We start from the raw sequence: 24,859 nt of genomic DNA, 5'->3' as shown, positions 1-24,859 counted from the left end.
TAAATCTAGTGACAGAACAGACAATCTGCATCAGCATCGATTCTGCATCAGCACAAGAGTCTTCATTTGAAAGTGAACCCTTCTGGTTCTGGTTCAGGTTTTTGTATTGTTTTAGGACCTCATTGAATGAAATTAATGTTTTCTAGCTTGGAAGTTCAACTGGATACAAGCTGAAAAACAAAGCCGACATAGTTTTGAGAACCACGTTAAACAGCACTGACTTACTAAGGAAATGAAGAACGTGCGTTTGTCCTTCTACAAGGTCGTCTCTACACCGGAGAAAAACACCAGCCGACCTGCACAAATTACTTAATTAACTTAACTTAAATCATGAGTAACATAGTCACAGGTTGTAAAAGGCTAAGATTAGAGGTTTTAATGTCAACACTGTGGCAGAAACAGACTGAGGTAAGAATTTAGAGTCACATGTGCACACAGACAGAGAATTATATAAAGCAAAACTTGTTAGGTGAACAAACTGTACGAACACCACAACATACACACACATTAACAAATGGGTTTTAACAACAAATGAACACAAACATGAAACGTAAAAATTGTTCTTTAGATTCAATCGAATTTTCACATTTATTCCGACAGAGAATATTTAGAGAAAGTTCATTTCATCCGACCACTGTGTGGACGGGTGCTTCAGTTCAGTTATTTCCATTTGTTAAGCTCGTCATCAAAGCAGTTTGTTCCTTCGGACGGTCTTTGCTGATCCAAGTTGTCCGAAACGACAAAAACAACCTGACGACTGATTGCATACATTTTGAATCAGAATGTAGAGTGAAGCTGAGTGTCCAGCTCCTAACAACCAGCCAGCTTGGAGAAACAGGAAGTGACCTGCTGAACATTTATATATTGTGATATTGGTCTGGGATTGGCCAGTATCAATTGTATCAGTTTCAATCAAGTTCACAACTTTAAGTACAAGCTCGCCCCCTTGTGGCCAAGCAGCTGGTTTTCCTCTGACAGTCAACGTAGTAGTGTAATGCCTTCCCAAACACCTTACATGGCTTCACCTGCACATTCCTGTACGGTCTAATCACGTAATCATCTTGTAGCTCTAGCTGTTAAAAGTTAGCATTTCTCTAAAAAGACAGCTCTTTTGTCACCTCTGTGTATTTAGTTGAGGAGAAAAGGCCGTAAATGGAAATAGAAAAACACATTTTCCTTAGTGCTCATTGCAAGACATCGAAAATTAGAATAGCATAAAAAGCACCGTACATGAATGTATAAATTAACATTTTGTTTTGAGTTGTGTAGAAGTGGCATTAGTACAACGGAGTACTAACGACCATATATTATCTCATATGATGAGAGTAAAGTCGTAATTTAGTGAGAAACAAAGTCGTTCAATGTCATGGGAAAAAAACTCTCCCCTTCACTCTCTTCTGCATCTTAATACAAAATCTGGAACCAGTCTGATTGTTTCTTGAGAAACCCCTTCCCAGATGTAACCACCCACAGCCCTGCAGACGACCACTTCCAGACATTTCCTCCTCAGAGTCCACGTGGTACTTTCTTCAGAATAGACTCAGACACAGAATCATGTTCAGTTCAGTGTTTTCAGCGATTTGAGCTTCACACTTTTCACATAAGAGAGAAACTTATCCTCTATCCATCATATCGATATAAAGTCAGACTGATTTTCTGATCACTCATCTTCCTGGATCATCTCTCGAAGGCACTCCTTTAAGTTCTCCACCCTGTCGCCTGGGTTCTTGTCAATCGTCTGCTCCAGCAGCCGCTGCACCTCATCCAGTCCATCCACCTTCGGAGCGTTGTGAGGGAACAGGAAGCCGCTCAGCAGACTTTTGTGGCAATGCGGGGAGAGTAGGCCACACAGAAAGCGCAGGAACATGTCATAGTCGCCAAGAGCGGAGCTGAATGTTCGCACCAACACGCACTGGACCAGGTTCGCTGCTGATTTGGCCTGAGACCTGGGCCTGATGATCTTGGGGAAGTGTCCCCTAGATCCCGAGTCCAGAACATTCTTTGACTCCACATAGAACATCGTGAAGACGTACAAGGCGGCCATGAACTCCTTAAAGAAAGAAGTATAGCGATTTCTATGGGATATCCTGTTAAGTGGTATCATCATCTTTTCTAATCACATATTATAAATACAGGAAACTGCAGGGTAAAAGAAGATCCATGGAGGTGTAAGCATTGTGAGTTTTACCTGAAAGGTGAAGTGTATGAAGCAGAACGTCCTCCTCCCGTCTGACTCTGCAGAGGGGAGCTCGGTGCACAGGCCGGACGACACCGTCACCTCCGTCAACTCCAGACCGCACTGCTTCACGTCCTCTTCAAAGAACACACTGGTCTTCCTCTCCATCATCTTAAAGGCCATGTGCCCCATATTTGTCAGCAGGTCCTTGTCTTCACTGGACCATTTCTTGGAGGAAACAGGATGAAAATGTCAAATCCTGACATTCCTGAAAATATTCATTAGCCTCGACAAGTGCCTGTTTTAGATGCAACTGTAGTTTAAAGAAACAATTATTATTTCTGGTTTTGTTGACAATGTCAGACAGACGTTGGTGTAATTGTTTCATGTTAGAATTTATAATATTGCAGCGTGAGAGGAGACAAAAAACACACAAACCCTATAACGTAATACAACCCAGACAAATACAGAAGATTATAAGCTCAGTTGTATCAGACTGCATCAATTGTCTCATGATTGTAACCTAACATACTATATATAACTTCAGCCACTAGGGGTCTCTCAATCCAAAAAATAACAAAAGATGTGAAGCAGTGTGGGATCAGAGTGTGGGAGTCTTCACCACCATTGCCGATGAAATTCTATCTGACGCAACAAATCATGTTCAGGATGAGGTAAGGTATTAAAGTCTAATTCCAGTTACCAGTTCATTTTCGTGCTTTCCATAGTAGAACTGCAGCCTGCGATTGGTCTGCACGATCAAAATGTTGACGTAGAACGGCGTCAGCCTGGGGGGGTGCACGCCGTAGCCCTGGTAGCGGAAGCAGCGCTCAAACACTGTGGCCACCATCCAGCAGACAAATGGCTGGCGGGCGAGGATGCTGAGTGTCAGCAGGCGCTTGTGATGTGACACAATTTTCGCAGCTAGCTCTGCGTCACTAAAGCGTCTGGTCAGATAGTCATCTTTCATCTCATCACTGGAGAGGAAAGAAAAAAGATAACAAGGCTCAAATGAACGGCTTAAAATGAAGTTATGACAATGTGAATGTGCATCATCCACATACACACACACACACACCTGAAGCCTTGTATTTCCGTGCCAACGTCTATCAGTTCAGATGGGATTTGTGAGACAGCCCCACGTCTACCCAGGATCCAGATGCAGGCACCGTGAAGCAGCGTCCCTCGGATGATATTTACAATCAGGACGTCAGGATGTGCTTGCGTGTAATTGTCATTAATTACCGGAGCATTCTGGAGAGAGAAAACAAAGTTCATAGACATGCATGATGTTTCTGGTTATTATATGTTCAACCACAAAGCAGCAAGTAGCTCATTAAAAAGGATCAGATTCTTCTGTCATTGACCAGGTTGAATTTAACAGGCAGTTTATATTTTGTAGATTAAAGAGCTTCTGTGAGGTTACTGGTTTCCACTAATCCTTAGTGGTAATGGAATGGATCTGTATAAGTACAATTTTATTGGGAGGGAGGTATTGCGTGTGGAGGTGTTAACAACATTTGCAGTACAAAAAATTGATTTTTTTTTTATAAACATTCAATGGAAGCACGTTATATTTATACAATCTTTTTTTATGATATTATCATACATTACTGCTGTAGTTGGGGCAGTTTCAAAATTACAATTTGTGTTAAGATGTGCCCTACAGTCTATATAATCATATTTATGATATTTTGTGTTCTCAGGTGTAAATGTGCACTGATGGTTCTACCTCCCAGTCCAGACGAGCTTGGTAACAGTCAAAGGAGTCCATTATGACGAGAAATCGACAGTCGTCTTCCTCCAGGAACGCCATGTCTTTGCACTCAGGGTGACAATATTCTATCACTTCCATGATGGACATCTTCTGAGAGGAAGGGGTGAGGTTGTTTCGCAGAAGCCAGAAAGTGTGGAAGGAAAGTTTGATGACAAACTGCAGATCCTGAAGGGAAAGGAAAACCAGACATTGAAAATTCTAACAAAAAACACTTCAGTTGTGAGCAGTGCAGATTTTAATGGCACTGCTGGTTTGGTGATGATGATTCTCCATATGTTTTTATCCACACTAGTATTACTATTGTAGTACGATGGTCAGTTATTCTTTCCTTTCTTTTTTTTCCAAGAGAAAAATAGAAGCAAATTACATCATGAAATTTGCTTTATTTTCTCAAGTGTACTGTTTATAAATTAATAGTAAACATTATTTAGGAGCAAACTGCAGCAGCATTGTTTTGAACAAATCACTGCCATAGACATTTTCTCCTGCTGACTGACCTGCAAATAGATTAATGAAAACCGATTTTCTTAATTTTCACCAGTACCGAAAGCAGAACCGATAACGTCTGAGCTTGTCAATCCTGTGGTTTTTAATAATTCAGCGCCTGGGCTCATTTAGTAACAGTTTTCAGTACAGATCCCTAATAATATATGTGAGAGAACCACTCCCACGCAGCCTTTTAAAATATTAAATGATCAATTTAAGAACAAGTTGACAAGTTAACTAAACATTCATATTCAGTTATTCAATATTAAGCATGTTATTATGCAAGTTTATGTACTAATCTTAAAACAACTGATGAGAGGCTTTTCTGAGGGTCACTAATAACAAACGGATCCAAAGTGAAGGGATGTAACAACATCTGTTAATGTCCTACAGCTCTAGAGCCAATAATGAATCGTCAAAGCAGCAGCAACAAGTTTTTAACCATTTGGAAGAAAAAATCCGCAAGATGAACAACACACGTATGTAACATATTACAGCCTGGTAACGTTAATATGGCTTCTGTGATCCCAACTGTGTATTTACACATGCAGCAGACATTGAGCCAGATCATCACTCATCTGGACTGATGTTTCTGCTGATATTAAATGTCAAATATTTATCTCTGATTGGGACAAACTCATGAAAAACACACTGTGCAGTTTGTGTTCATCAGCTGGTTGCTAAGTTCATCTGTCTGCCATTTGGTGCCTATCAGGCAGGAGGGTTAAGAGGAGCGTGCTCGCCTCAGATCTCACCTTATTGGCTCGTTGTTCGGCCCAATCCAGAGAGAACTTCCCCACAGATACAGACATTCCAATTCCTGGAATCCCGGTGGTCAGCACCGTCCTCACCGGTTTGCCATCATCAGTCTGTAGTCGGAACAACTCGTTCGCACGAACGAAGGTGTCGGTGCTGGGGACCTGTAGAGGGGAGGCAGGATGCGATCGGAACTCATGAGAGGGATCGACTCCTCCATGGCAACGGGTGGAAATCTGGGGCTCAACGTAGATTGTATCCAGAGGATTCCACCGTCCGGCTCGAACGACCCCCTCGCGGATGATCTGGTGTTTTCTGATCAACTGCTGCTTCAGATGAAAACGGATGAACGCTGGTGGTGGAGAAATATAATTTAAAAACAAACATAATTAGAATAAGTATATTTCAGCATTTTGCTCAAGGAGGACACTAATCTACTTAGGGGGTTTTGCAAAAATGTTTGAACCACACCACCTACAACAATCAACCCTAAATCGGTCATATACATGTATGTTTGTTCATTTGTATTATTGTTTTTATGTATAAAAATCATATTAATAAGATGAAGAAGAATAAGGTTGATTTAACTCCTTTTAAGAACAAAAGTCACAAAGTGCAGTGTAACTAATTCAGAATAACATATCATTCAATAGGGGTCAAAAGTCCATCCCTCACTCGTTTCCCATGACACCAGGTTCTCAGTGATTTCAGAACATTAAGTGAACCTGAAATTGCTAAAAGGTTCAAAACCTGTTCTCAGGATCATATTCACACTTCTTTTTCTAAGTGTAGGTTAAGTAAGGCTTGAAATCACATGGTTGACATTTTAATAGTTTGATTCAAACAGGGATCTAGATTACATTAGTCATTTATTTCTTAAGAACAAACCAGTCAACACACAAAGTAGTCCATGCTTGATTAAAAAGCTTTTTGTTACAAAACAACACATGTGAAAAATATCAGTCATGTTGTGAAGCTCACAGAACGGAAACTGTACTATGACCTTCCCTGAAACATGAAACATACTCAAACAACCACGAGAACTCTTTTGTAAAAAAATAAAGATAATATATTATCTCAGCAGTAGTAGAAGTCAAATGTTCACTTGCCTCTCTTGCACTGATTCCGTAGATCATCTGCTTCTGTTTTCTTGCCGATAGTTTCTAGATTACTTATTGTGTGCATCAGGGCATGATCCAGGCCTGCAGAACACATGTTAAAAAATAAAATAGTAAGCAATCGGTGAAAGTATCACAAAACTCGAATCCACTAGATTTTCAATTTACAACCATCTTCCAGCTACATTCTATATATTATTATATATATTTTTAAATAATGAGTTCACATGGTTCACTTCACAACCCTCAAAATCCGCTTCTCTAAATCTTGAGCTCTATTTGTGTCGTGGACCTATTATAGCTGTGTTATCTTACCCAGGATCTCCAGGATCTTGTCGACAAAATCCAGTAGGTCTCCCTCCGTCACTTGTTGCTCAGTTAAACCTTGTTCACATTGTATAAACCGCAACTTAAAATTTAACAGCTCTTGCCAGGTGAGGCTTGTCAGACAACTCTGGATACTCTACAGACAAGGGAACAAAACATGAAAACACAAAGTTAACGGAAGTTAAAACGTGCTGCTTTACATACCCAGTAGTCCAGATATTAACAAGATTAAAATATGTATTATTATTTAGTTATTAAAAAATGTGTCTTTGTTTTTTCACGTTTAAAGTAATAAATGAATAATTGCGAAGATTAGACATCAATTAGTAAATGTGCTTTTATTGGGATGTACCTTGATCACAATGTTATTAATACAATGCTTCATTAGTATCAAACTGCTTCAAAGAAACTTGTGATGCAACTTTAAAGCCTGTGGTAAACCAACCTTGAATATATATGGCAGGTCTTGCTCTGGATGTAGTCTGCCTAGTCTTCTGTTCTCCTCAGTCTCCAGTGGAGAGTCAAATTCAATGGGTTCAGGTGGTTCTGGGGAGTTAGTTCTCAAAACATTATCCATAGCATCCTCGTCGTTTTCTGGAGGACTTCCCGGATCAGACAACCTGAGAGAAAATCAGGAGCCCCGGGGCTCAGGTCAGAAACTGCAGTGCACTGTCTACTATCAAACGGAGATCACAAACATGAGACATTAATATTACAATATACTAATAGACTGATGATTATGACATGAATGTAAATAAACAAAAAACAGACCTGTAGAGTACATATGTTTAAATGTTGTGATGTGGGAGAAAAACACATGTTATAGATCCATGGCAGAGTGTGTTTATGCGTGTGTGTGTGTGTGTGTGTGTGTGTGTGTGTGTGTGTGTGTGTGTGTGTGTGTGTGTGTGTGTGTCCTCCACCTGGTGTCAATGACATCAGCTCCTGGTGGCAGTTGCTGCGTGATCATAGTGTACAGGGTCTCTGGAGAATTGGAGCGAATCAGCTGCAACCTGGCATTAAGCGACGCAAAGTACAAACTGTTAAGAGTATTTTCACCTCATATTTGACATTTTAAAGTCATTTAAAGTCCTATTTTCAACATTTGATGCAATAGGGAACAAATCTCCACAGAAAAACATTCCAACCATTAGTTTTAAACGAAAGATTTCGAAATTCACAATATCATCAGCAGTCTGTGGTGGTCCTTTCACACACACACATGTAGCAGCTAAAAACTCTACAGTAGGAAATAGTGTTTTAGTTATTTTATCATTGGTTTAAGTGTGGGTGGTCCAATTTGACTGTTCTGTAAAAGCAGTGGATAATCCTGAAACAGTGAACATGGCCTTGAGCTTTTATAGAAGACTGATGAAAGAAATTCTACTTAATACCCAGTTTGCTACAGTTTTTGCAAACTGACATGCAGATTATATTTATATCAACTAAAACAAAGGGCAGCCGAGGAAGTAATGTCAGTTTGATGCTATTTGTGCTCAAATGGCCAAAACACACAGAAGCGTTGGGATCATTGTCAAACGTCAAACAAAGATACAACACCTGGTCGCCTCCGGAGCAGATGAATCAGGTAACATTGCAACTTCTTCTTCGTTTCTCTCTTCCTCTTCCTCCGACTCTTCGCTCTTCATTGAACCATAACTGGAGGGAGGCCTCTTCCACCTTTTCCTCTCCTCCTCCATATTCCCCTGCCTGCAGATGCTGAGGGGAAGGGTGCAGAAAACGTTGGTTGACATAGGAGACACTGTTTTATATAAATTCATCAAATTTCAACTAATGACCATTAACATTTGACAGACATACTAGTAGAAAAAATTCACAACTACAACTGTAACTTAATATATAAATAATACAAAGAGCTGCTTTTTAATTCACACTGGCTGTTAAATATTAAATTCACTGGTTTTATTCCATAGATACATTTTTGTGATATTGTGACTTTAAAGTTTTTTAGTAGTTATCTGTTTGATGAGTATTAAACTTATTTTCCATTGGATTCAGGAGATTTGCAAATCACATATTCTGATGTCTTCTTTAATAACATAATGTGTTATTACATGTGTCTGGACAGAATATGGATCTTATTTCCTCAGGTCATTACACATCTGTACATTATCTTAATCAAATCCAAATTAATCCCACTTGAAGCAGCAGATTACCTCAATCTGGATTGATGCCCGGAAGTACAAAAAAGTGTGACATCACATAGATCGATCAATTTGAATTTGTGGAGAACAACTTGAAGAAGAAGAAAAACAACACACCTGTTCACTTCCGTGTCCGAGTCCATGTCTCCTGTAGTTACAGACTCCGCAAAATCACTTAATGTTAATTTTAACCGGCTTTATTCAAATAGGTTTTAATCCCAAAAACCTGGATCCTCGGCGCCGACATGACTTCTCCGTCGTTGATGTTCTGAAGACAACATGGCGGCGGCTTTAAGAAAACATAGACAAGTTGTTAATCTATGTTTCCCAGCAAACAATGAGTCCAAATATAATAAACTATAAACTGTGTAGCCGCTCGCCTGACGCCATGTTTAACCGTCAGTCGTCTCCTACTTTCAGTTTCGTACCGGATATTTAAACATTCAGCTTCCGGATCAAACCTTTCAAAAATAAAACCCCACCCTACACACGTTTACCCGGACATACATAAATAGTTAGCATTAAGTGCTAATCCTGACTAGTGATTCTAGCATGGAGTTCACACTACTTGTTAACCTATACGTGTTTATAACAACACTGCGTTCATTAGCCACATGGGAGAGCTGAAACAAATTGAGCCCAAATTGTAATCTGTAAAATACATAATAGTTTAACAAACAAAGTCATTTTGTTTTTGTTCTTACTATTAAAATTGCAATACATTTCAGGCCCTATAAGTCATGTTCACATTATATAGTGGCAACAAGCTGAAACATCCCCTTTAACTTTAATGCTCAAATCAGATGTCAACTGTTTTCACATGTTCATCATTGTTAATCCTGAGGCCCCCCCCCCCCCCCCCCCCCCCCCTTCTTTTACATATCAAAAGTCAGTGTAATGGAGGTTATGATGCAATAACCTTCACAAAGTTATAATTTTCAGTTTTTTTGTTGAAACCGGTTTAGAGAAGGGTTTGGCCCAACTGTCACGCTGAAGGCTGTAGTTTGTACTGCTGTAGTTGTTGCTTTATATGTGGATGTGTTTCTGTTATTAATCCAACCCTCTCTGATACAGATCACATGGACAAACTTAGACCGCTGCTGTTCATCGCCTGTGCTTTTCCATTTACATCATGTTGATCAACAGTTTTGTATTTTAGACATGGGAGTCCATTCATTTATGTCGACAATGCCCAGCAGCTCTTGGGATTTTCATACTAGTGCCAGAACATTTTTCTGCATTTTCATGCTAAGTGAAATTATCTGTCAGATATTAACATTTGATTAAACTGGTGTTGTGGTGTATCTATCATGAAGGAAGTATGTAAGATCCATCAAACTGGACTTTCTACATAACATATTCTTGAATGAAAAAGTAAACTCATAACTTGGACAAGCATTTCGAGTCGAGACTATTCCTCCTCTGGTAGCTGATCCTTTGCAGCTAAAACAGTAAATTGAATCAGATTAGTTATTTGAGGAACACTGAGGCCCATCAGAAAATTAATTATGAGTATGATAACAGTAAGACTGGTTGAGCTAGTCGTAGGATAGTATGCAGCACTTGATAGGCTGTAAAAGGCAATTTCAATGATGATTTCTGAATATTTTGATGTCCTGAAAGATATTTCATAAAATATGAAAATGCCTTTAACATGAAGTTAATCTCTCCCCCAAGATTTCCTGGATCATTGATGAGCTGCACTCAGAGTCTCAACTCTCATTTAAAAGTTTTTATTCAGAAACATGTAAATATAATACAGAGGAAATAAAGGTAGATTATTAAGACAAGAATTTAAAAAAAAGTCCTGAAGGACAACAACAAAAAAGAAAAAAGTATAATCAAGTAGAAATGAAGAAGATCATAAATCAAATTGGGAACCAGTCCTCACACCTTCATTCTCCTCATCATCTGTGGGATGAAAAAAATGATAAAACAAAAAGATGAAACCAGGACTCAGAGAAAAATTTCCATACAATATGAATAGGATGCTAAGTGAAAGCTGAAATTATAATAAAATAATAAAATAGAATCTTTTTAAACCACACCGTGACTTTTTAAGCTGTAATATGAGAACCAACCACCGCTTTTAAACTAGTATTACTGTCATAGGCACCAAAATCCCCATAAACTAAATTAAAATGTTGTTTTATTGACCTTCTCCGACCTCCAGCAAAGTTTTCTTCATTTACAGACACAGGTTTCTGAAAACAGTGTTTAAATTCAGCAGTTACTGAGGTGCAATGCATGGACATATTCCAAGCTATTTTTTCCCTGAGGTACACCTGTGCAATACAATGCAATATAGTGCTGCAATAGTAGTAGACATATAGAACAGCAGTAGACTGAATTATCTTGTATAAATAGGGAGTACAAATTATAAACCAGTATTACAGTAGACACCCCTTCACCACACCTGTATTAGTACTCGACTGATGACAGCAGGGGGCAGTAATGTGCTTGTTTTAGCCCCTTTGCTGGTTCAGTCAGAAAAGTGATGGTGCAGCTTTGAAAACATTCAAATTAAGTTGATTAAAAAGCAGTAAAAGCATGAAACTCTCCACTCCCTGTTGCAGTTTGATTGCAGACCTTTGCAACTACATAATTAGTAGTTTGCTGGCATCGGCAAACCAAGTTCAGTTCAGACAGAAAACTCCATAGGCAAAGATATAAATTATTATTATTAAAGTGTGCCCTGGAAAAACCCTGAATGCATTTGTCGCTGTGTGTTTACCTTGCGAGCACTAGCAGTCAGCCCAGGAGACTTTCCTATCTTGCTGGTGGTTTGTGGAGACTTCCTCCGTCCTTTAATTGTCACCTGTGGTGACTTAAAGTTGACGGTTCTGCTGGCTCGTCCTACTCCAGAGTTAGAATCTCCTGAAGGGTTGTTGGTGGAAGTGCGTAGTTTCTTCAACCCTTTCTTCAGGTAGTTGTCTTTCTTAGGGGTGTTGTCAACAGTGAACATCATGGACTGCCTTCGCTCAGCCTGAGAGAATAATACAAGTGAAACTGTTAGAAAAGCATGGATAACTTTTTTGGCAGCATTTCTGCTTTGAATCAACCAGATAATATTTATTTGTGTGTGTGTGTGTGTGTGTGTGTGTGTGTGTGTGTGTGTGTGTGTGTGTGTGTGTGTGTGTGTGTGTGTGTGTGTGTGTGTGTGTGTGTGTGTGTGTGTGTGTGTGTGTGTGTGTGTGTGTGTGTGTGTGTGTGTGTGTGTGTGACACTCACTGGACTGAGGACAGGTCGCAGATGAGAGCTGGAAGATCCACTGTTCACGTTCTTGTTTTTGGGAGTGAGGGGACGGGGGAAGCAGCTGGCCTTCACCCTTTTCTGTCAAAATGAGATAAAGACAAAAGTGGAAAATAGAAAAATTGGGTTTCAGGAGGTAAAATATATGAAATCTGCTCAGTTTTTATTACATTTGGGACTATTCAGTAACTATGACTAAACACAAGGCTTTGATATTACTGATATAGGTAAATAATGCCTGACCACAAATTGAGTTTGGACAAACATTTCTTACAAGGAATTTTCAAATTACATCCTTAATATATTGACATACATTTATAAAGACTTAATTAACAGTCAAATAATAAGCTGAATTGTCAGTAACAGAAAACATTCAATTTAAACCAAAACTTTTCTATTAATTTAGTTAAAAATAAGTAAATTAAAAAGGGAAAAAGTACATTAGAAAAACATTAAAGTTGAATAAAACACAGAAAAGATAGTTTGACATTAAAACTAAATATTTTTCAGTTTTTTTAATGCAAACCAACCTCAGGTGAAATTTGATGAACAGACAACGTAGATGATGATCGCTTTGTTCCTTTTGGGCTCCTTATCTGAGAGGAGCTGACGGATTTTGACGGCAGCTGGCCGGGCATCAAGGACAGACGGTGAGAACGAGTATTGGCTGCAGCACCCGACTGACCCATCATGAGGGAGTGACGATGGGAGACGAGAGAGTCCTGCAGCTGGCCAGGCATCGTGGACGCCCGGCGGATTGTGTCAGATGGGTCGCCTGTACGGACTTCTTCGTCTGTGAAAATGAATACGCTGCCTTGGCCAGCCTAGAAAAAAAATAAAGGATTTGATCAATCTATTGGGAGAAGTCAAGACGTCAGCTGGTAAATCCACTAGTAGGACTGTGGGTCATATTCTGGATAATATAATTTTAGCCTGCTTCACCAGATTTACAGAGATTATTGTAGAAATAAATGTTACTATTTGAATTACTAGTTAGCGACATCTTTTAAGTGTCAACTGTATGCCTGGTGTGTTCACTGTGTCCCTTCTCTCCTCACCTCCGACTCCACAGGGTAGCTGCTCTTCAGATGAGGAAGACAGGCCCTGTTCCTGGACTGCAGCTCAGCAATCCTAAGCCAGTCATCAGGAGCACCCTCTGGCTCGTTCTCTGATCCCACACAAAACGTACTAGTGGCTATAGACACAGAGAAATAGAAACAAAAACAAGTTACATACCCATTTTTTTTTTACGTATATTCCTTTGTACAACTGTAAAAGGAATCAGTTATTATTCAGTCGTGATGATTTGTCGGACTGTCCTGTAAACATTGGGGATGATAAATAATTATTAATTGAGAATCTCCAGGTCTGTCTATCTGCAGATGCAGTAGGTAGTATAGGTGAGGTTTATTAAGGAAATGTCAAAACATTTTTTTAATGAATAAAATTAGTTGCAGTTCTAAGTCCATATTACCCACATGCAACAGAAAAGGTAAAAAGGATGCATCCCAGCCATGCATGTAGATTTTTTCCCAACCTAATCTCTCAGTTTCATTTCACTTCAACCTCCTGTGTCTCAGCCTGGTATGTACTCACTCTGTGAATGGATTGTACTCCGTCTGTACCCTGGAAGGCTGATGAGTTGGTCGCTGGTGGCAGCGGTCATTCTGGCAGGTGTACCAAACAGCTCCATAGACACGGGTTTTGCAGGGTGAGCCCTGGAGAGGTTTGGGTGGGAGCGAGCTGAGGCCAGACTGTAGAAAGTCTCATCACCTTCACCGCCGCCTGGGGTTTTCTACAGAGCAGAGTTCAACAGTCACTTATGGCTACAATAACAGTGCAGTGGAAATATGGGGATGTTTCTAATGGACAAGCTAAAGACTGACAGCAGCAAATTCACAGAGACCTCTACAGAGTTAAATTGTTTGTGTGATGGTTAAAACTAAGACAACATTGTCTTAACTAAAGATAAGTAAAAAATAAAAAACAGGGTGTACAGCTGAGCTCTGAGAATGCATAAAGAATTCCAACTTCATCACCATATCCTCCACATTTGTGACAGAGTGAGACACCAACCAGTGTTGATGATTATTCCAAGTCACTAACAGTGTGTGCATTATTGTGAACATGCAAAACATGCATTGTGCCAGTGAGTTTCCTCCACCTTGGTCAAGGTGATGTTTATAACCTGCGTGGTCCTGCGTCTTTTGACTGAAGAACTTGGATTTTTGCGAGTTGAATCCAGTTCCATTCGGTTCTCTGTACTGGTCCTGCACAATGAAAAAGAAAACAAGTATAGTAGAGTACAGGAAAAAAAATATTTTGGTTTCATTTAAATCATAAAGTTGTGTGTACAGTAAAAGGTACTGTCTCTAGAGGATCCTTAGTAGCTTTGCATTGGTTGTTGCATAGATTAAACATATGAAGAATTAGGAATTAGGATGCCTGTTGCTTTTTGCATTACTCACATTCTTATTTGGATTGAATGTTCTGAAATTTTAAATTATGTATTTAAGTGTTCAATCTTTTATACTTCCATCCTCATACCATGTCCATATCAGCTCTATGATTAAAAACAAAAACATAAGAAATGCTAGCTGAAACAAATTAAGTATTAAGTGACTCACTGGTGACTGACAACAGGTTCAGAGACCTTCCAAAGGGAACATACAACCCCCTAACGTCTCACAGGAACAACAACAAAATGTATGGAAGTACATATTGAAAAATGTAATGTGGGACATAGAAGAAAAAACACCCACTATTCTGTGAAATACCTGTTAATCTGTCTGGTGCTTATAGGTGTGAAGTAGAGTGTTTCCAGTGACTCGGACTGAAGACCCCGTCGTTTGGCTGCCAACCGGTCAGAGCTTCGAACAAGTGGTGTGCTTGATTCATCAGGTCCAGAAAGTTTCCTGCAAAGAGTTTTGTGCAAGTTTACAATCACAATAGACTTCCTTTATTCTGCCATAAGACATGATGGCTTTTCTGCTTTTCTCAAGTTTTATTTCCTCCATGTCTGGATTGTTGGTGCAGGAGTCCCTTCAACATGAGAAGAGAGAACAGCTAGGTGCTTCCTACCTGGGAGGAACTTTACCTTGTGTTGTTCAGAGAGTCCTCCAGAGAGCTCTGGTCCAGGCTATCAGAGCTCACGGTTCTCTTCACCATGGTCTGGAGGCTTGAGTGTGTGTTGTGAATATCCAAGTAACTCAACTCTGTTGCACTTCCTTTTTTACCATGAACCTTATTGTGCATCTGCAGGTTGTGGTCAGCAAAGGTCAACTAAAGGTAAACAAACATAAGTGAATGAGATCAGGGTTAAAAAAAACACTTTACAGTAGAAAGTCACAGGAAACACAGCAGATGACAGTACACACTATAGTCCACACTCTTTTATAAAAATTGAATTTGCACACTGTGGTTGTGTGCCTCCGCCAACCAGTGCAGTTTCCGTGTACATATTTCATACAATTATAATTTTTTTCCAGATTCAGATAAGGTCACTGTGACCTTTGAAACAGTTTGTATGTCTCATCTTAGTGAGACTATGTGTTCATGCTCACTGTATTCACTCCTCATGTTTCAAAATAAAATACCAACCTGTGCTTTCAAACTGGCCACCGTGTCGAGGAGGTTTTTCTCGTTGGTTTGGGTTTTCCCCAAATCCCGCTGAAGCAGCTTGTTCTCCATAGTGATTGTCTTTACTTCACACTCTTTAACACCTAAGGAGTGCTTGAGTTCAGTCACCTCCTGTTGGCACTCCTGGAGAAGCTGCTTCTTGCCATTGTAGTGATTCACTGCTTTTTCCATCTGTGGCATAGTGATAATAAATCAGGTTCATTAGTCTCAGAGCAAAGCAGATAAACCAAACCCACAAGGAAGATGGCATTGTGGTGCAAAAGCACCTGATCAGTAAAAACAGGAAGAAAGTAAATTAATCATTATGACTTTTATCACTTTGAGTTGTGTACTGCAGGACTGTTTGTGGCCACACCAACCTGTGCCTTGTAGTGTTCTACAGCCTCTGATTTAGCTGAGAGCTGTTCCTGCAGCCCTCTCTTTAGCACCTCAATGTCTTCAGCCTTTTCAGACTCTTTCAGGAGCTTCTCTTTCTCCATTTTCAGCATTTCCAGCTCCTGCTGCAGCACAGATTCCAGTTTACGGGAGGTCGCGTTCTCTTTCTCTGTAGCCTGCTTGGATTGAGCAAGTCTCTCCTTCTCGAAGGCCATGGCTTTGAGCTGTTTCTCCAGAGCTTTCTGGTCAATTTCTGCCTGATGTATCCTGGCCAAGAGCTCTTGCCTTTCTTGAACTAGAGCCTCCTTTTCCCTGAGGGTTGCAACTTGCAACTCTTCCACACCCTCCCTCAGCCTGAGGTTTGCAGCATGCGTGTCTTTGTGTTGGTTCAGCTCTGTGTTAACAGAGACGAGCTGCTGCTGGAGGAGGTCGATCTGCTGAGAGGATTCCTGTTGAGTTTTGAGTAGCATTTGCTCCTTGGCGGAGAGTTCTAAAGAAATGTCTTTTACTTCTCCTTTCAGAGCCTGGATCTCACGTTGAAGAACATCTGTTTGTTTGGAGCTCTCCATCCTGATCTCAGCCAGAATTCTCTCATTGGCTTCAGCTTCCTCTCTTGCTTTTTGCAACTGGATAGCCTGGACAGCGACCTCCTCTCTGAGGCTGGTGAGATGTTGGTCTTTATCAGCCACAAGTGCGTTGACAGCAGACAACTCTGTCTGGAGGATCTCGATCCTTTGCTCAGTCCTGAGGAGGAGACTCTCCATCTCACTCCGACATGCTTTTAGCTTCTGTATCTCATCTTCACGTTGAGCTAATAGATCTTCCTTGGACTGCACATCTTCCACAACTTTGCTAAGTGAGAAACTAAGACTCTCCACCTGTTCTTTCAAACTCTGGATCTCTTGATTTAGAGAATCTGACTGCTCGGAGCCATCAGTCCTCAGCATGTTCATCTGTTCCTCTTTAGCTTGGATCTCCTCCCTCATGCTCCTCACCCGATCTTCAGAAGCAGACAGTTGTTGCTGCAGAAGCTCCTTCTGATGTGAACTCTCATGCTGCTGCTTGTCGAGCAGAACCACTTGTATCTGGATCTTTTCTTCAGCCTTTGTGAGCGAGTCGACCGTACTGTCGAGTTGGTTTTTCAGACATGTCATCTCTTGCTGTAGAATGTCAGAATGTGTGGTGCCATCTTTTCTCAATATGACCAGTTGTTCCTCTTTAGCCTGGATCTGTTCTCTAAGTCCTCTGACCTGCTCTTCAGAGGTTTCCATCAGATTTTGATATTTATCTTTTCCCTGAGAAATCTCTGAATCCTTCTGAGCCAGCAGGTGCTCTTTTTCCTGAACCTGTTCTGTTGAAGTCTTCAGTGATCCACTCAAATGTTCCACCTGATCCCTCAGAGTTTGGATCTCAGTTTGTAGCACTTCTGACTCTTTGCAGCTCTCGATATTTAAAGCATTAACCTCACCCTGTTTAGTTTGGATTTTCTCCTTCAGCCGATTTACTTCCTCCTCTAGGGCAGCACTGTGCTTTTTAAGAGCCTCAATCTGCAGAGTGCTCTCCTGCTCCTGCTTGGCATTCAAATCATCTTTGGCTTGAACCTGGTCTTTGGCAACTTCAAGAGAATCGCTCATGCTTTTTATTTGCTTATTCAGACCTTCAATCTCTTGCTGTAGCAAGTCAGAGTGTGTTGAAGTCTCAGACTTCAGCTGGTCCAGCTTCTCCTCCCTGGAATGAATCTCCACATTCAGCCTCTTCACGTCATCTTGAGAAGCTACCATCTGTGCCTGCAGCGCCTCCATGTGTTGAGCTTTCTGCAGTTGCTGTTCGGCAAACAGATTCTCTTTGGATTGCAAATTCTCCTCAACAGATGTCAGCGAAAAACTTAGACTCTCTACCTGTTCTTTCAAACTCTGGATTTCTTGATTGAGAGAATCTGACTGCTCGGAGCCGTCAGTCCTCAGCATGTTCATCTGTTCCTCTTTAGCTTGGATCTCCTCCCTCATGCTCCTCACCTGATCATCAGAAGCAGACAGTTGTTGCTGCAGAAGCTCCTTCTGATGTGAACTCTCATGCTCCTGCTTGTCGAGGAGAACCACTTGTATCTGGATCTTTTCTTCAGCCTTTGTGAGCGAGTCGACCGTACTGTTGAGTTGGTTTGTCAGACATGTCATCTCTTGCTGTAGAATGTCAGAATGTGTGGTGCCATCTTTTCTCAATATGACCAGTTGTTCCTCTTTAGCCTGGATCTGTTCTCTAAGTCCTCTGACCTGCTCTTCAGAGGTTTCCATCAGATTTTGATATTTATCTTTTCCCTGAGAAATCTCAGATTCTTTCTGAGCCAGCAGGTTCTCTTTATCCTGAACCTGTTCTGTTGCAGTCCTCAGTGATCCACTCAAATGTTCCACCTGATCCCTCAGAGTTTGGATCTGAGTTTGTAGCACTTCCGACTCCTTACAGCTCTCAAACTTTATCTCATCTACCTCAACCCGTTTAGTTTGGATTTCTTCCTTCAGCCGATTTACTTCCTCCTCTAGGGCAGCACTGTGCTTTTTAAGAGCCTCAATCTGCAGAGTACTCTCCTGCTCCTGCTTGGCATTCAAATCATCTTTGGCTTGAACCTGGTCTTTGGCGACGTCAATAGAATCGCCCATGCTTTTTATTTGCTTATTCAGACCTTCAATCTCCTGCTGTAGCAAGTCAGAGTGTGTTGAAGTCTCAGACTTCAGCTGAACTAACTGGTCCTCCCTGGCATGAATCTCCACATTCAGCCTCTTCACGTCATCTCGAGAAGCTACCATCTGTGCCTGCAACGCCTCCATGTGTTGAGCTTTCTGCAGTTGCTGTTCGGCAAACAGATTCTCTTTGGATTGCAAATTCTCCTCAGCAGATGTCAGCGAAAAACTTAGACTCTCTACCTGTTCTTTCAAACTCTGGATCTCTTGATTTAGAGAATCTGACTGCTCGGAGCCGTCAGTCCTCAGCATGTTCATCTGTTCCTCTTTAGCTTGGATCTCCTCCCTCATGCTCCTCACCTGATCATCAGAAGCAGACAGTTGTTGCTGCAGAAGCTCCTTCTGATGTGAACTCTCATGCTCCTGCTTGTTGAGCAGAACTAGCTGTGCTTGAACCTGCTGTGCAGACTTTGTGAGAGAGTCATTCAGATTTTCTACTTGGCTTTTAAGACCTTGAATCTCTTCCTCCAGCAATCCAGACTGACAAGAGCTGTCGTTCCTCAATGTTACAAGTTGCTGATTTCTGACCTGTATTTCTGCATTGACTTTCTGAACCTCCTCTTCACAGGTTGCTACCTGCTGTTGGAGCATCTCCCTTTGTTCGATATTCTCTTGATGGGTTTTAGCCAGTAGGTCTTGCTTATGTTGAATTTCTTGCTCAGCCTGTTTGAGAGATGAGTTTAGGTCTTCTACTTGAGTCGTTAATGTCTGGATTTTATCATGAAGAATTTCTTGCTCATTCGACTTCTCCAGAAGTATTTTGGCGAGCATTTCCTCTTTGGCTTGAATTTCTTCTTTGATTATTTTTGCTTCACCTGTGAGAACATCGACTTTGTCTTTGAGGCTGATAATTTGTTGGTCTTTATCAGCCAAGAGAGAACTGGCAGCAGATAACTTTGCCTCCAGATCTTTCACCTTTTCTTCAGTCTGGTGGAGAAGGTCTTCTCTCTCTCTCTTCATTTCTTTCAGTCTTTCAATTTCTCGTTCACATGCAGCGACATGCTGTTGCAGTCTGGTCGTCTGCTCAGTTTTCTGCTGCTCGACCTGGTCAAGTTGAAGCTTGAGATGCTGGATCTCTTGGTGAAGAGCGGCTCTCTGCTCAGTGATCTCCTTTTGCAATTTGTCTAAAAGTTCATCCTTGGCTTGAATCATCTCCCCCGTTTGGGATTTCTGTTGCTGCAGGAGCTCTTTCTGTTGAGTGATTTCCTGCTGGTAGTCGGCCAGCTGATGCGATTTGGTCTGAATCTCCATCTCAGCCTGCTTCAGGGAGCTAAATGTGCTGTCCAGCTCATTCTTCAAGTCGTTGATCTCAGTCTCCACCATTTCTCTCTGACAGTTGAAGAAAAAAAAAGACAATTGACACCTGATTCAAAACCGAAAACTGAAAAATATAATATAAATAAATTGGGGTATAACAATACTAGTATTTGCTTTAACATAAACTTTACCTCCATCACAGGCCCCATATTCTCTCCTACTTCTTCTTGAGTGGCTTTGCTTATTTCATCCTCCAAACAGGAAATCTTTCCCTGGAGGATCTGAATTTGTTCAGTCAGAAGCTCCTGAGGAACAAAGAGCATAACAGAGGAAATTAAAACCCTTCTTGGTAGATTTACATGATTTGAGTGATTTAAAGTCTTGAAATGCATAGTTTCAACACCACCTCCAATGGAAGATTATGTTCTACCTTTTCAGCAGTAGCTTGGTTGAGCTCAGTCTGTAAGTGGGTTGTTTGGCTCTGCCACTCCTCCTGAGATGATGCTTGGCTTTCTGTCAGTCGGCCCACTTCGGCCTCGAAGATGGCCAGCTGTGAACACACTGTTCTCACCTGGAAAATAAGAAAATAAACCTTTTACAATCAGTACACAGTAAAGGTTTTGATTTTATTTATACATCATGATTCCTAGACATTCATTCTTAAACATCACATTTCAGGACATTTCCGATTCTAACACCCAGTACCACATAGTCTGAGACGCGGATCAAATTTTAGATGCAATTTACTTTCAATTAGTTACTGTTAAAAAATATATACAAGGAATTTTTATAATGAGAACAGTATTTATAGAAGCTCAAAGACAACTTCTAAAAAGAGGGGCTTGAATATATGAACAGTAAATTGTTATTCACATAAAAAGAGCCCATGGCAACTGGGACATGTGATGCTGGGTAATGTGATGTGCACTCCCAAGTGATAAGTGAAAGATTTACAACAAGATTGCATTTAACTGAAAAACTGGACTGGGGTCATTACCTGGGAAGATAAGACACCATTTTCGTCTGTCAGGTTGTCCACTTTACGCTCCATAAGAGAGGACGTACTCTTCAGGTCTTTGTTTTTCTTGAATATCTCATTAAGACGCATTTGTAACCTAGGAAGAAAAAAAAGCAGATCAGTTTCTTCATCACTTTTAACACGTTAAGAGTTTGTGTTAAGTTGTTAAGGTACATGAAAAATATTTTTCTTTTGCATTTAAAATGTTTGACTTGTTACACTTTATATTACTGTGTAACAAATGCATATATTCTAGCATGGAGCTGCAATAAACATTTCACAGTCTCACAGAAGTTTCATAGAAGTTAATACTTTTCACAAACTTAAGGTGACCACACATCTCTGTTGTAAAATGTGTCATTATTACCATGCATTAATAAACAGGGTCTTACAGTTAAAAAAAACTCTTCAGAAAATGTACTTGACTGAGTCGTGGGTACTTACGTGTTGTTCTTGGTCTCGAGATCATTGATCTGTTCCCTGGTAACATCCTCCTGATCGCCTTGCTCTTCTTTCAACTTATCCAGACGATACTGTAGCTGATTAACATGAGACTCTGAAGAAAATAACAAGTGTTAACTTTCACTTATATAAAATCAAATAAAAAACACAAATAAAAATGAAAATCCATATTATGATGCAGAACACATCTGCTAAGGAGTCAAAGGCTATGAAAGATTTTAAATGTGGTACCTTTCTGTGAAATGAGTGACAGCTTGCCGGACAGCTCCCTTTCCAACCCATCTCTGTAATCTCTCTCCTTCATCATCTGACGCTGCATCACCCTCATCTGAAATTTAGGTGTGTTCATAATGTCCTGGAGCGGAGACTTGCTGTGGGAATAAAAGCAGATCAGCCAAATTATTAATAATAATTAAAATGCTAACATCACATGTAAAAGAAGTGACTAACATATGGCGTGGGTATGAGGTAGTGTGTTATGTTTTGATGATGTGCAACCTCACAAAGTTAGCTAGACTAACAACAAAGCTCTTATTTACAGGAAGTTTAGGAAAGATTGTATTTTAAACTGCTTTCATGCTCATATAAAGCAGTTAAGAGGTTTTAAGAGGTTTTAAGAGGTTTTCATTGCAGGCATTCCAAATGACATGCAGCTAATTAAGATGAAAAACAAATCTGTTTTCCTAACTACAACACACAAATATACTGTGTTGGTATCACATTGCTCATGAAATATAATTTCAGGAAACAGTTTGAACTAATGTTACCACATTGAATAAGCTGTGTTGGATAAATTCAAAGTCCACCGATACCTCGCTGAGGAAGAAGCAACAGTGTGCATGTCCACAAATGTGATTTTTTTCGTGCGGTGGAATACGGGAGAATCCTCATCTGACAGCGAGGACATTGTCGACACATTGGAGGTAGAGGTGGTTGCTGATCGCTCAAATATCTCACGGGAGACCGGCAAATCTTAAATTCAGAGAGAGAGAGAGATGTGTCAACACTTTACAGCTTGCATGTTAAATATAAACCAGAAGGCTTGTGTTATAGCATGAAGTAAAGGAAGAGTTTTTTAAGTTTCTTACGTCTCTTTGCTAAATAGGCATCAATCCTATTGCTCAGATAAACGCAGTCTTCGCTCTCCATCACAAAGGAACCAGTCAGGTTTGCTATCTCGCGCTAGCAGATAGGAGTGAGAGTATGAATTGACACAGACTTAAATTACAGCACAACACATGATAAATAAAGCACATGAATCTCAGGAATTTACAAAAGGCAGCTGCTCTCTGCTCACCTCCACATCACACTCCAGCATGTTCAGAGTGCAGCGATCATTCATCATGTCATAATATACGAGCAGCAACAGCACCTGGTGATACAATACAAACAATGGCTCAAAATGCGTCTTTGCTTAAGTTTGTTTTTATACTTATTTGTGCTTGGTCGTCTTGTACCTTTGCAATTTCTACAGTTAGGTTGATGTCATCTCTTATGTTGCCCAGAGAGAGTGACGAGCCTTTGGCTGCACTAAATCTGCAATCGCCTGAAAAGCAGAAGAGAGACATGGGTTCATGCTCAGAAGTCAAGAGCATTCGCTGTTGACTTAGAATTTAAAAACTGTGTTTGTCAATGTGGCACAATTACAGCTGGAACAGAGCACAACTCAGACCACACCCTACATCACTGTTGGGTGTGGTTAAAGGTAGATTTGAAATTTTCCAACAGAAGATATCAGTCGAAAAAAAAGAGCCTTTAATTTAGCTGAGTTTACACTTTCATCTTAAGAAGAAAAAAAAACACATCATGCTCGTTTGCTGTTATACAGTCAGATGAAAAGATCAACACTGGTTTCCACTACATACAGTTAGCACAGCTCTGTATTTCTGACCACAAAGACTTGAATCAGTGGGGGGTGGGGGTCTGCCACTCTGGAATGCTAAAATGGGGCGATACCTCATTTACCAGCCTCGGACGAGAAACTAGAGATGTTATGACATAAACGTGATCTAGTCTAAAGTCTTGATCAAAGGCAATAGGTGAAACAAGGTAGAGAGACGACTCACTTTCCACAAAGTCTGCAATGAGATTGAACCGGTCCTCGGTGGAATGACTGAAACAGGGGTTGGATTGCTTTTTCCTGAAATGACACAAAGGAGAGTTCATCAAGACTTGACAGAAGAAGTTTAAAAACCACACGTGAGACTGCCATGTAACATTCAGTGGACCCTTCTTGTTTACACGGAACAAGCATTTCCACACACTGCTCACTGCTCGTACTTACAGCATGTAAATCACTTTCAGAAACAACGTGCCATCTTGTAGATCGTCTACAGCGATTTCTCGGTCGGACAGTTTGATGCTGTTGACCTGTGAAAGTTTGAAAACTCGTGTTGAACACAACCGCAGCGACTTAACATCCACCAGCTGAGCTCTAGTCGACACGTTTGATGATCTAACTGATATTGTTATGGACTTACCCAGCTGAGGAGAGCCTTAACACCCAGGTTTATCGTCATCTTGGCTGACCCTTTATCTCACAGGGGATTCAACCTGGAAGGGGAAAGGGAAGAGTCTGAACGAGCTAGCGTTGCTAAGCTAGAACAATAATAAAAATGAACTTAGCCACGTTCTAATATATAATTTCGCAGTGACTCACCTCGGAAGAAAAAACCGTGAGCCACGTTTCCGTGTTTGTATTTGTCCTCTGAAGAGAAGAGCGACTGTTTCCTCTGACCGCACGACGGCTCTTCAGCTGTAAACAGTCCAGGGTATTCAAAAGGGCTGCGGAGATTAAACCAGCCAATCCGCTCTCAGCTGTCGACGCGTCAGGACAATGGGAGAACTCGATTGGTTTAGATTCTGGGAAGGCATCCGACCAAGTGCGCTCGTTATCCCTACCGGAGGTGGCCGGTTAGGAGAGCGGGGGAGGAGAGGTTCAAATACACTTTTAACATTTACATTGTCTCTGCAGCCATTTAATATTAAAACTGTTTCATCTGTTTTGGCTCATGTTTCTGTTCATATGACTTCATTGTTATGGTTGCTGGGTGCCGACTCCGCCAACCTGGATCTGATTTGGTGTGCGCCGGTCGGAAAGTCCAGGAGGCCACCGAGCCTCTCCTCAGGGCTGGAGTGACAGCAAACTCAAATCGTGGCAGCAAACTCAAATCGTGGCAGCAAACTCAAATCGTGGCAGCAAACTCAAATCGTGGCAGCAAACTCAAATCGTGGCAGCAAACTCAAATCGTGGCAGCAAACTCAAATCGTGGCAGCGGCAGCTCGTAGAGGCACTTCCGGTGGCAACAGAAACTGC

General features: G+C 40.8%; 2 protein-coding genes and 1 long non-coding RNA gene across 7 annotated transcripts; all 3 read right to left on the bottom strand.

The window, feature by feature from the left end:
- Positions 1–560: 560 nt before the first annotated feature.
- Positions 561–1,165, bottom strand: LOC117772814. Its single transcript, XR_004615839.1, has 2 exons — positions 816–1,165; positions 561–712 (listed from the first exon to the last, which is right to left on the bottom strand). It is a non-coding gene; the product is annotated as an uncharacterized LOC117772814 (long non-coding RNA).
- A 345-nt stretch (positions 1,166–1,510) lies between these two features.
- Positions 1,511–9,224, bottom strand: nlrc3l (NLR family, CARD domain containing 3-like). Its single transcript, XM_034604294.1, has 12 exons — positions 8,923–9,224; positions 8,201–8,359; positions 7,564–7,653; positions 7,086–7,260; positions 6,629–6,776; positions 6,305–6,397; positions 5,195–5,547; positions 3,909–4,118; positions 3,255–3,430; positions 2,880–3,153; positions 2,189–2,404; positions 1,511–2,050 (listed from the first exon to the last, which is right to left on the bottom strand). Exons 1-12 carry the CDS (start codon positions 8,946–8,948, stop codon positions 1,661–1,663), a joined length of 2,310 nt encoding a protein of 769 aa, XP_034460185.1. The 5' UTR covers positions 8,949–9,224; the 3' UTR covers positions 1,511–1,660.
- A 1,380-nt stretch (positions 9,225–10,604) lies between these two features.
- Positions 10,605–24,311, bottom strand: numa1 (nuclear mitotic apparatus protein 1). Of its 5 annotated transcripts, none has more exons than XM_034604718.1 (26): positions 24,203–24,311; positions 24,024–24,096; positions 23,828–23,913; positions 23,610–23,683; positions 23,001–23,089; positions 22,841–22,915; positions 22,632–22,725; positions 22,356–22,515; positions 21,775–21,914; positions 21,526–21,637; positions 21,061–21,178; positions 20,494–20,634; positions 20,255–20,368; positions 17,970–20,135; positions 16,056–16,949; positions 15,658–15,867; positions 15,155–15,339; positions 14,835–14,972; positions 14,222–14,327; positions 13,654–13,852; positions 13,116–13,252; positions 12,588–12,881; positions 12,037–12,138; positions 11,540–11,791; positions 10,963–11,009; positions 10,605–10,716 (listed from the first exon to the last, which is right to left on the bottom strand). In XM_034604718.1, the coding sequence occupies exons 2-26, from the start codon at positions 24,060–24,062 to the stop codon at positions 10,713–10,715; spliced, it is 5,976 nt and encodes a 1,991-aa protein (XP_034460609.1). In that variant the 5' UTR covers positions 24,063–24,096; positions 24,203–24,311; the 3' UTR covers positions 10,605–10,712. The 5 variants fall into 5 exon arrangements, with proteins under 5 accessions (XP_034460609.1, XP_034460610.1, XP_034460605.1 ...); XM_034604719.1 differs by having other exon boundaries at positions 18,990–20,135; XM_034604714.1 differs by having other exon boundaries at positions 16,056–20,135.
- Between the last annotated feature and the right edge of the window lie 548 nt (positions 24,312–24,859).

The sequence above is a fragment of the Hippoglossus hippoglossus genome, chromosome 13, assembly GCF_009819705.1.
Source record: "Hippoglossus hippoglossus isolate fHipHip1 chromosome 13, fHipHip1.pri, whole genome shotgun sequence".
Classification (NCBI taxonomy): domain Eukaryota; kingdom Metazoa; phylum Chordata; class Actinopteri; order Pleuronectiformes; family Pleuronectidae; genus Hippoglossus; species Hippoglossus hippoglossus.
Note: the sequence above shows the minus strand (reverse complement) of the source record. Positions and strands in the feature narration are given on the sequence as shown.

What these genes read in the sequence shown, in the direction of transcription:
- nlrc3l (XM_034604294.1), bottom strand. Translation starts at nt 8,948, where the DNA reads ATGGACTCGGACACGGAAGTGAACAG. An exon ending in ACCTGCCATATATATTCAAG is followed by an intron (nt 6,777 to 7,085) that starts GTTGGTTTACCA and finishes CCTTGTCTGTAG; the next exon opens with AGTATCCAGAGTTGTCTGAC. An exon ending in GAAAGCACGAAAATGAACTG is followed by an intron (nt 2,405 to 2,879) that starts GTAACTGGAATT and finishes GTTTCCTCCAAG; the next exon opens with AAATGGTCCAGTGAAGACAA.
- numa1 (XM_034604714.1), bottom strand. Translation starts at nt 24,062, where the DNA reads ATGACGATAAACCTGGGTGTTAAGGCTCTCCTCAGCTGG. An exon ending in TGCTGGAGTGTGATGTGGAG is followed by an intron (nt 22,726 to 22,840) that starts GTGAGCAGAGAG and finishes CCTATCTGCTAG; the next exon opens with CGCGAGATAGCAAACCTGAC. An exon ending in TAAACATCACCTTGACCAAG is followed by an intron (nt 13,853 to 14,221) that starts GTGGAGGAAACT and finishes TCTGCTCTGTAG; the next exon opens with AAAACCCCAGGCGGCGGTGA.